General features: G+C 41.4%; 1 protein-coding gene across 1 annotated transcript in view; it reads right to left on the reverse strand.

The window, feature by feature from the left end:
- Positions 1 to 724: 724 nt before the first annotated feature.
- KCMF1 (potassium channel modulatory factor 1) overlaps positions 725 to 12,032 on the reverse strand; it is a 75,686-nt gene continuing 64,378 nt past the window's right edge. The window contains exons 5-7 of the mRNA XM_060027443.1: positions 10,240 to 10,414; positions 6,759 to 7,041; positions 725 to 2,849 (exon numbers count right to left, since the gene is read on the reverse strand). Coding sequence (XP_059883426.1) covers positions 2,588 to 2,849; positions 6,759 to 7,041; positions 10,240 to 10,414 — 720 coding nt within the window. The 3' untranslated portion in view covers positions 725 to 2,587. The remainder of the gene's footprint in view (positions 2,850 to 6,758; positions 7,042 to 10,239; positions 10,415 to 12,032) is intronic.

Here is a 12,032-nt window from a genome sequence, read left to right on the forward strand (position 1 = left end):
ATTATTTCCTCACAGTAAGTGAAGAGAAGCACTGCAGAACACTTAACAAACGTACAGCCTAGACACTCAAAACTCAACAAAACAAAAACCTCTCAAAACTCAGGGTCTGGTCCTTAGAAAGGTGAAGCTGTAGCCAAAATAAACAATGGTATAGTGATTCTCTCTCCTCTACATCACCGTCTTTGCAATTATTTTTATTCAATAATCCCAGTAATATGATGTTAATTCAGAAACTAAAGAAAAAGGACACAAGAATTTGAAGGGCTTAAATATATTTTTTATATTGATACTCTGTGTCTTTCTACCCTAATACATTATTATTGATTACATACAGGATGAGGTGAGGTATTTGTAAAATATCTGGTAAAAAATGATTAATATACAGTATTCTGAGATGGAATCTTATAAACCTTTAGGTCTTCTGAAGTGTCAAACTGATCATCTCAATAAAACTGCCCTGACTGGACTTACAGCTGTTCCCTCAAACCACGTTAAAAAAGGAAGGATCTTACATTTTCCCAGAACGTGTGCAGTAAAGGGAAAGCAAAGAATTGGCAATTTCTATCTCTCACATCCGAAGTAATGCGTTCACACAAAATCAGGACCTTCAAGTCTAGCATGAAACAAACAAACAAACCCCCCCCCCCCACAACCACAGACAAACCAAAAGACTAGATTAGAGATATACAATCTCTGAATGATGGTTAGGCTAATTCACCAACACCAAAGAAATCCAAGTGGTCAACAGTCTTGAAAATGCTTTATTGAAATGTGTGACGTATGTGCAGAAGATGTGTGTGAAAAGACCACAGCTTGAAAACTGGTTTTTGAAACGTCTCAACAACCAACTGAAAAAAAAAAAAAAAATCCTACTGGACTGGACTTCTAGCATAACCAGAAGCCTGGTGTAAAATTTTCCTTTAAAACATTTTCCATCACAGAAACTAAAGAAAACAGAGCTAGGATACTTGGAAATCGTTGGAGTTTGAAGTTTCAGAGAAGGAGAAGCAACAGTTTTTTAGAAATGTGGGGTGACATCTTTTTTGGATACATCTGGATGAGCATGGACTTCACAGTTCTCGGGAAAACACCGGAGGGTGCTTGAGTCTGTATGCTTGTGTTGAAGAAACAGAGAAACACAGACGGGGAAGGAAAGGACTACAGCGGAAGAGGGGAGACGGAGGAAAGGGCTCAGAGGAGAGAGCACTGGAACAAGACATGATTAGGTTAAGTCTAGTTATAAATTTATCAGAAGCTGTGCGCACCTTTTTTAAAAGTCCTAAATTTACATTCCAAAAACTGCCCCCCAACCCCAAACCCACTGTCCCTGCCTTGGAGCTATTGTGAAAAGTCTATGCACAAAAACTGAAACAGAAAATAAAAAATATCCCGGCCCCTCCAAACCCCAAAACAAACCCAAAAGAGTTGTACATTTTTTTTTTTTTTACACATAGGATTAATAATATAGGCATATAGGTGGCATGATTCAATTAAAAGGCTTTGCTTTTTATGCTGAAAAAAACCCAATAAATAAAAGGTGCTAAAGTTAGCATTAAGAATTTGGTTGTAATATATTGACAAAGTCTGGGAAGGCAAATCCTCAAAGCTCCCCTGATACTGATCTGTCTCAGCAAACTATGAAGCAAATACATAAATAATGCAAAGTATGATTGAGAATGTGAGATTTTCAAAAACAAAGACAACATAATTCAGGTTAACTTTGTTGAACAGTGAATAAATGAAATTCATCTACACCTGAATAAAACATATTTAACAATTGAAAAAAAATTTAAACAACCACAGAAAGTAAAAAGTTTAAACAAGTAGAACAGGATTTGTTTTCAGGGCACACAGACGCCTGCAGCAGATTCCCACAGTAGCTGTACTGGTGTGTCTTCTATGGATGAGTTAGACAGGCTGAGCTCCACACGGTAAGATGACTAACAGGGCGACAGGACAGTCACACAGGGCGGAGCGCGACACCGGCTACGACCCCAGGTTCCACTGCAGAGCTGGCTTGTGCGTAGAGGCACACAAAGAAAGGTGATTCAGGCAGACATTATTCAAAAGCTACTTTGTCAAGTAACCCTTTTGTTGCGTAACCATTGAATAATGTTTGGGAAAGCTTTGGGCTTTTATTTTTAAGTTTTACTCCTTGTATTTAAGTTTTTTAAATAACAAGGTCACTAAAACTCATGCACGCTGCAAAAAACCTCATGCAGTAGTTAAGGTAAACCATCCAAGCAGTTTTTATTCATTAATATTCATAAATACACACAGCAGCTTCATTAGAGATTTCAATTTTCCTCTTCAGTTTGAATGTGGAGTATTAGGAGAGCCTTTTGCATGTCAAGGTACAGGAAGCAGAGATCACCCCTGCACTGCTACCTACATTTACCTGCTAGAAGTAAAAATTAGTTAAGTGGAAATGATTATCATATATATCTTCTCTCTTCCTGTTGAATGTACACAATGTAACAGAGTGACAGACCTGAAATTACAATCACCAAACAAACCCAAGATAGCTGTTGTCCACTTTCATTGGCAAATACAGCACAGAGGACATTGTCTGCGAATTGGGATGTCATCAAAGAGGAGGTGGTGGAGGCTCATTTCCTTTATTACTCTCTTTTAAATTTAGGTTTTCTAAAGCAACATCTAAAGGCATAATATCTACACAGCCCATAGCACCAAAATCTGCCATCTCCCCCCGTTCATCCTCGTCTGAGGACGAGCTCTCTTCACGAACTAAAGTGGACAGAAGGAGCTCTTGGACAAACAGGCTGCGGTCTGCGCGCTCACTTTCCATGGACTGGCGCTCTGTTTCAGACATTTTAGGATCATTCAACCTGTGTAAATTAAAAAGAAAAGAGCTTATTGGTAAAGAGTCAATGAACAATGTCGTGGTCAACTTCTACAATGTCCTACTCTGTACAAGCTTCACAGGCGGCAAAACTCGGAATCTGAGACGTATTAATGGAACACCTTGCTCTAATTTACCTCGTTAATTATGTTGAGATGAATTCCCCACACTTGTAACAGCAATACTGTTACCCCGAGGTGCAAGTCTATGCTTTAATTAGATTCAATGAGAAAAAATACATTTACACTTCTCATACTCCCTTTAGAGAAAACTGTGGTGAAAAATTTCCTAAGGAAAACAAAATTTCTACCAGATTAGATACTTGGGGAAGTAGTGATTTCCCCAACCAAAATTTTACCAGTGGGTAGTAAAAAGAGGAAAAGTACCAACCCTGGTCACAAAAACAAAATGTGCAGTGATTAGAACAGTCAACCGAAAAAAATCCTACAAGTTCTCTTGGCTTTTCTCTATTATTTCCATCTAATTCTTCCTGAAATGACGATATGTCCAGAAGACTGAGAGGGCAAACACACACACTCACACACACGCACGCACGAGCATGTGCGCACCTACGCTTCTACCAAGGACTGTGTAACAGGTCTGACCCAAGGTTTAACGGCCCAGTATGCTCACCTGACAACAGGCACTTATGAGACCTGTGTCATGTTGGGAAACCTGGTTCGTTTGCACAGAGACTGGACGGCTGTCAAGAGCTGAATTTTTATTACTAACCTGTTAAGTGACTTATGCAAAATTCTGCTTAGTTTCAGTGCTAATTTTATTTCTCTACATTTTTAGTGGCAAAGAAAGAAAGGGAAGCTGGTTGGAGCACTGGGATCAAGAAAAGTAACAAACAGGGAGAAGATGGTGACAGTGAAAGGAGGTTCAGTAGGCACGCGTGACAGGTGCTCCTCCCGGCGAAGCCAGGTGCACCTGGAGCCCACGCTCGTCTACACCCCGCACCTGTTCCCTGCTGTCCCACCGACGCTGGAAGGCACGGGGGCATCCCAAAGCAGCCATGGAGGAGGCATACTGGGCACTCACCATGGGCTCTGCTCTAAGGGCTTTTTGTATGGATTATCTCTTTTAACTCCTACGAGTTAGGTCTCATTATTATCAACTTATAGGCAGAAGAAACAGAAGAGGTTAAGTGACGTGCTCAAAAATCTCACAGCCATCAAGTTCAAAACCACTCAATGATTAGATCCATGGCTTAGAAAACAAAAGATCTAAATTTAAGAACTGAAAGAACACAAAAGGATCTGGAAGGTAACTACATAAAAGCCATTAAATCCACATTGAAAGGAAATGACTGATGACATTTATGATTAAAACCAAATTAAGAATGTAAGAGAGTATCTAATGAAACAGGAGATTGAGCAATAGGCTACATATTCTCAATCAAAAACTCTGAAAGTGCTAAGAAGTGAAGTACATTCCACATCCTTAGTTTTGGAAAAGGCCTTAAAAAGAAAAACAAACTAAAGTCAAACCTATTAGAAAGAGAAAGGATGCATAGAAAACTACCTACACAGCAAGCAGGCAAACTAGAAACATACAGGCTGAGGCCCCCAAACCTTCGGAGAGCATGTAATTCTAGTATTACTGTTTTCATTTTTAGGAAATAACTGAGAAAATGTTTCACTCCTGAGGGGGGTAGATAAAATCGGTACTAGGACTAGACGTCTTGATGGCCAAACTTCATTTGGGATCTAGAAGTAACTGCAAAGCTTGTAAGGAGCTTCAAACCGGAGTTAGCCAAACTAGTTGGCTCCATTACCAAGAGACTGGAATCTGACATAGGCACTTACACAACTGCTTTCTAAAAGGTCAACCATTTTTGGATCCCAAAGAAACTGTGTCCCACCATCAGTTCCAAGGCAACAGGAACAGGAATTGCCCCTGGTCAAAGAGACCAAAGACGAGGCTGGAGCCCCACACATATCACATGACAGCTGTGTGGCCAGGGACAGGGATTTCCCCTTGGAAACATCGCAGGCCCTCTCCCAGCCTTGAAGATTCTCAGCACACATGTTAATGTATTTGAAGTTCTGAGACGCCCAAGAGTAAATAAACTATTTGTTAGTTAGTTTTGCCCAAACTTATTCATCAGGAAAAAAACGAACATAAATAACTATTTATATTTCTTAGAATATATAAAGTTCCAGGGAATATTTTTTGGGAAATATTGCCTTAGGTAAACTATATGAGTCAGGATCTAATGACACAATGAAAGATGTAGAAAGTGGTCTACAAATTGCAAGGTACTATGCAACTAACTATCAGATGACAGAAGGGGGGCCTTCCAGAAGCTACAACCAGAATCCAAGGGAAGCACTCAGAGGCCACCCATACTGTGCCCTGGTTGCTGGCTGTCTGGTCTAGAATAACTACATAGAGAAAAGTCCCAGATCAAGCTCACTGAGTCTGGAGCTCAAAAAACAAAAACAAAAAACCAGAGTGGAACAAAGGTGGGAAGATGTATTTTCCAAAGGGCAGTGGGGCAAGACATTCATTCCACCCCCCAGGCCAGCGAACCCTCAGCAGACACACACACTGGTAGGGCTCCTTTCTGAGGCAGGTACCTAGATCTGTGGCTCTGTGCTTTCTCTACGTTGAAGCCACATTTTCTGGTGATAATCAATCAGGCACAGTTACTCACTTTGCAGAGATAATACAAAGGTAAAATTTCCACTTGAAACTTCCTCCTTAGATCCATACCAAATGATAATAAGTACCATTAACTGGCTTTTATTACACGCCAGATACTGAGCCAGACCATACACATACCTGTACTCCATTTCATCCTCAAAACAATTCTCATTCTAATGCGGCAGAACTCATGGGATATTATAAAACTGAGGTCTGGAGAAGTGAAGTGACTTGCCTAAGGTCCAAACTAGTAAAAGCTGGGGCTCTTGACAGGGGTCCTATTTGCAGAGATGTGCAAACAGTTTTTATTCTGCATCAACAATATGTTATTTACAACTATACACATGTGCCACTGTACTAACAGAGATGTTTAAAAGTATGAGATAAAAGAAATACACACAGAAATAGTGTTTTCTTCTAACATCTAGTTGCCACACACATTACTTTTTGGAGATAAATGATACATTACACTAATTTTCTTCTTCGTGTCACAGTTTTTAACTTTATATTCCTCTCTATTCCATTAAAAGTCCAAATTAGTCCAGGTTCTTTATCTGCTGAGCCTACTCATTACTGCTCTTTCTAAAATTCTTTTATTTTTAAAAGTCACATAAAATGCCTACGAGGTCTCAGGAGAGGAACATATTTGGTTGCTAATGGTAGTTTTCAGAAGCAAATAAGAACTCTACTCCATCCAGCAGAGCCATTTACTGTGTGTACTAAGTATTTTTTACACTGTGGTGAACCATTTTTTTTAAAGAGTTATTTTGTGTACGCTAACCACAAAAATTTAAATTCCACTTCTTTAGAAAGTCTCAGGAGAAAACCACCACATTATAAAATCTTCTCTTGTACTTTTGGATATTTCACAGCAGACTGAAACTGGCAATAAAAAGACAGCAAAGTTAATTATGACAATAAATGTACCTAGTATGTCCCATATATGTAATGACATGATGTTTACATATTATGGGCAACATGGGAAAAGAAATTCATATCAGATGATGACACACCGTCAGAACAAGACCATCAGCATTCCTAGTTTATCTAAAATAAACTATTTTTCATATTTTTAAGGAAATACTGAATATACAGTTTTGATTAGAGATCTGTGAGTTTTAATGGTTTGATCAAAGGCCGAGTCTTTAAGAACACATATAAGCACAAAAGAGAAAAGGTCATCTCAGGCTGCGCGGTGCCAATAAAATACTACTTCTCAAAGTTACATTAATAAATGAACTACCTTGTTAAAAGAAACTGGGAATTCTGGATAGTTTGCTGACTGCTTTCTGTGTTAGCTGTGTTGGTTGTTGCTGTGGATTGTGTGATTGTAGTGGTGACACTGCTTGTGTTAGTACGTCGGGTTGCGTTGCGTGCAGTCTCCAGTTGTTGCCGTGCTGCCTGGGCGTGCTGCCGTTCTAGCTGCAGCTGCATCTGCAGTTGTTGTAACTGAGAAGCTGAAGGGCCAGAGGAATTAAGCTGTCCTCCTGCAGAACGTCTCACTCCTGATAACTGGGATAAAAGCTCTGCCAATGGAAATGAAGACATTAATGTCTACTTCAATATGAGGAAAACAAAATGCTACAGATCATTCTTTTACCAGAGGAACATTAAAAATGATCGTCAACAGGAAGGTAACCTGTGGCACCACACAGTTCCAGCTTGGAGCTTAATACCTTTTAGGATGCCTCCTAGAGGCAAGAGTTGTGTATGTGTTGTGTATGGGAAATGCAAATACATATGAATACTAGCTCACATACAATTATTCTTAAGCAAAACATAGCAAATTGTTTTTTAAGTTGTCTGCATAATGGGCTGATTCAGTTACACTTTCTCTTAGTATCTTAGTAGGCTAAGGTGGCTCATCTGCTGGTCCAAACACAACACAAACCCTCTCAACGTGAGCCCCATGAAGGCACGGATCAAGTCTACTGTTTACGATATGCCTGGTTCTTAGAACAGCACCTGACACATAGTAGGCACTCAAACATTTATTTAATGATTGAATGACTCTCAGAATTAAATCCAAGAGACCTGCATCATTTCTAACTGTGACGGTTGTACACTTGCCTCTGCCTTCTTTCTCTGGAACCTTCTGGTACTGCTGTTTGAGAGCCCCAGAACACCACTGCAGTGAGGACCACCGGTGATGCCCAGTGAAGCTGATTAGCTCCTGACTGTACAGCCTATTTAGACGCTCTTGTTTGGACAAGGCTGTGCTCATCAGAAGCCAGGTGGCTCTCTGTCCCTGCCTTGTCATCTAAGTGAGGTGCAGTAGTTGCCTTCTCCCACGTGGAGGGTCTATCTGGCTTACATGGATTTGATGATTGCCCTTTCAACACTACTAGGCTGGCGAAGCTCTTCACCATTAAAATTCGTTTCCAGGGCAATTTCTGCCGTATTGCTCACTGCTGTTTTATTCCAGGGGCTCTTAACACCATTCTTTCACATAGTCCATCACTAACATAAACTAATTTTCACTGACAGAAAAAAACTGAATGGAGAAAGTGTCTCAACTGTGAATTTTGCCCCCAGAAATCACATTAACTTTTAGAGCCTGCTACCAAAGACAGCCGGTAAATATCCTTTTAGATGAAGAAGTATTTTTTAAAATTCCCAAAACTCAGTTTTTTGGGGCTTACTGCACATCCAAATGCCCAAAGCACATTTGAAATTAAGATTTTACACTGGCTTCCCTGGTGGCGCAGTGGTTAAGAATCCGCCTGCCAATGCAGGGGACACGGGTTTGAGCCCTGGTCTGGGAAGATCCCACATGCCGCGGAGCAACTAAGCCCGTTCACCACAACTACTGAGCCTGTGCTCTACAGCCCGCGAGCCACAACTACTGAAGCCAACGTGACACAACTACTGAAGCCCGCGCACCTAGAGCCCATGCTTGACAACAAGAGAAGCCACTGAAAGGAGAAGCCTTGAGGTGACAAGCACCTCAACGAAGAGTAGCCCCTGCTCGCCGCAACTAGAGAAAGCCCGTGCACAGCAAGGAAGACCCAACGCAGCCAAAAATAAATAAATAAATCTATTTTAAAAAAAAGTTAAAAAAAACGATTTTACACTGAATACCTCACATTTTCAGGAAGATTTTATGAATAACACTGTTCCTACTTTCGATGACGGATGTATACTCAGCTGCATTTCAGGTATGCGTTCCACTGTACGTACACATTTCGGACTTGTACAGGCTCCCTGGACTCTTACTGCCTGCCAGTGCTTACTGTGTCTTTCAGGGTCTCAGCCTACAGTGACTTCTGACATTTTGACTGTCAAACCTTGTGTTTTGCTGCTGGCTTCCCAGGTTGGCCATGCATGAGACCGGTGACTTGGCTATGAACTACATGTTCAAATGTTGTTGTTTCTTTTAAATAATTTTTTCCTATTTATTTATTTATGGCTGCATTGGGTGTTTGTTGTTGTGCGCGGGCTTTCTCTAGTTGCGTCAAGCTGGGGCTACTCCTCACTGCGGTGCGTGGGCTTCTCATTGCAGTGGCTTCTCTTGTTGTGGAGCACGGGCTCTAAGCACTCGGGCTTCAGTAGTTGTGGCTCGTGGGTCAGTAGTTGCGGCACACGGGCTTAGTTGCTCCGTGGCATGCGGGATCTTCCCGGACCAGGGCTCAAACCTGTGTCCCCCAGCGCCACCAGGGAAGCCCCAAATGTTTTTTTTTTTTTTAAGTAACAAATTTATTTATTTTTGGCTGTGTTGGTTTTTCGTTGCTGCACACGGGTTTTCTCTGGTTGTGGCGAGCGGGGGCTACTCTTCGTTGTGGTGTGTGGGCTTCTTACTGCGGTGGCTTCTCTTGTGGAGCACGGGCTCTAGGCGCATGGGCTTCAGTAGTTGTGGCACGTGGGCTCAGCAGTTGTGGCTCGCGGGCTCTAGAGCGCAGGCTCAGTAGTTGTGGCGCACGGGCTTAGTTTCTCTGCGGCATGTGGGATCTTCCCAGACCAGGGCTCGAACCCGTGTCCCCTGCATTGGCAGGTGGATTGTTCTTTTTTTGCGGTACGCGGGCCTCTCACCGCTGTGGCCTCTCCCGTTGCGGAGCGCAGGCTCCGGATGCGCAGGCTTAGCGACCACGGCCAGCCGCTCTGTGGCATGTGGGATCCTCCCGGACCGGGGCATGAACCCGTGTCCCCTGCATCGGCAGGCGGACTCTCAACCACTGCGCCATCAGGGAAGTCCGGCAGGTGGATTCTTAACCACTGCGCCACCATGGAAGCCCCCAAATGTTTTTTAAAGTAAGATTTTCCCAAGCTATTAAAACACGAATGTTTCACAATAATATAGTTCTCAAATCAAGGCAAGGACAAGACACTCCTACTTGACTTTCTTCCATGAGAAGAGCTTAATTCTTTAGTCCTGTCAATTAATTTTCTTATCTGTGTGCTTGTGGAGGCTGAGCCATGAAATTCTGCAGGTCTTTCAACTCTGACATCTTCTATGACTTTCTTGGGTTTCACTGGAGGCCACAAATAGAACACTGACTGTTCCTTATTCTCTTATACCTCTAAGTACTTAAAGAAATGCCAAAATAATATGAACTACTTTATGTGGTCTACTTTAAACATATTTTATACTTATAAAATTTAGAGGAATTTTGTAAAGGAACATGTGGCGTGTGATAAGAGACTAAGAATACAAATCCTACCAAAAATTTTTCAAGGGAGCTCCACCATCCCCAGCCATTTCCTTTATTAATGTGAAACTAACTTACCAGCTATAGGATCCATGGCTTCCCTATTGCTTGGAGAATATGAACTCTGAGAAGAAGAAAGTCCACCAGTAGAACTGCTAGTAAAGTGCATGTTTGATCTACGTGCACGAGGACCTCCCAATCCCCGGCCAGGGTGAAACATTCTACGTACATGTCGAACGCCACTCGATTCATCATAACTCCAAAGTTAAGGAAAAAACTGAAGTATTTCAGAGAAAGAAAAAAAAAAAATCACTCGAGTCCTTGCAAGATAGACATGCAGATTTCCCAAATGATAAGCATTTTAAAATAGCACATTTCATTTAGAATACAAATGGTACAACTATATCTATGAGGGCTATTAACTCTAAAAAAAGACACTCAAATATAAAGCAACATGTGAGTATGTGTATACTGTGTGTGTATGTTGTGCATGTGTGTGTGTTTTCAAAGAGAAAAAAGTTTCTCCAGGTGGGAAGAAGTTCCCTCCTAACACTGCCAAACGAGGTGAGAGGCACTGCCTGGTCAGACACCCAGGGTGAGACATTCTCTTACCCTCAACTCAGTATTGAATTCCATATACGTTCATACTGAAGTAACCACAAATAAGAACCAGCAATTTTTTCTATTTGGTGAGAACTGTGCCAATATGCAGGCTAATCAAATCTCAATGACCATCTGTAATGAGAACCGAACAGTATAAATAATTCAAATTCAGGAGTAAAAGACTCCTTCTGGCTATTAGTTTTAATCTGTCAAGTTTTTTTGTTTCTTCCAATGCTGCTGCTAAGCAGAAAACCAGATTTGAAATTCCTGTACAGGTGGACACAGAGAGAGTAACAGCACATTTCTCAAGAAGTCGAAGTTCCAGCAGCCTCGACCATCTTACGCACCTGCGTGTGAGTTACACTGAAGAAGGTCCTGAGGAGCGAAAAGCTGCCGAAACTCGTGAAGACAACACTGTGTTGCCTCCACACAGGTGAGTGTGAGTGTGCAAAGAGGGTGGGGAGGGCGACTGGGTGAACTAGCTATTGTAGCAGGGGAGATCTTCTTTCAAAGCAGCCAATATATGGGAAAAGAATCTAAAAAAGAGTGGATGTATGTATATGTGTAACTGATTCACTTTGCTGTACAGCAGAAACTAACCCAACACTCTAAATCAAGCATACTCTAACAAAAATTAAAAAAAAAAAAACAAAGCAGCCAACAGACAGCTATATAATACAGATTAATTTTTGTGTTGACTTCCCAGCTTTTTCAGCTGATGGTTCAGGAGTCACGTGGGGACAGGGTGGGTGGCGGCTCCAGGAAGCCCTCAGGCGCCACCATAATGCACTGTTTCATGGTGGTATGACGGTGGCTTGGGTTCTGCAGAAAGCAATGTTGTGATCATCACACTCTGCTTTTAAAAAGTGTAAAAAGTGCACTTTAGGAGGAGTTCCATCAAAGTAGTTAAAAAAAAAAAGAAGTTTGGGTGCTTAAGAGGCTTAGAAACAAGTCACTCCCTCATGTCAAACAAAATTACCACAGCAGCACCTGAAGTACCTGAGAAATCAGTTATGCTTCCAGGAAAACAGCTATGCCAACATTTTGCTTTCCAGAACTTAATGATAATACTTGTTAGTAATCTAATATGCAACACATGACTTCTCTTATTCTTGTATTTTGCATAAGTTAATCTTTTCTTGGTAATGAAAGACTCATAAAAATCTTACAAAAATGCATGTAGATGATACGGGACATTCTACTGAATGGATACTAATTTCACTAGAGGCCCTTGAACTTGCTGAAAAAGTGCAGGGTAACAGCACGGT

The sequence above is a fragment of the Delphinus delphis genome, chromosome 12, assembly GCF_949987515.2.
Source record: "Delphinus delphis chromosome 12, mDelDel1.2, whole genome shotgun sequence".
NCBI lineage: Eukaryota > Metazoa > Chordata > Mammalia > Artiodactyla > Delphinidae > Delphinus > Delphinus delphis.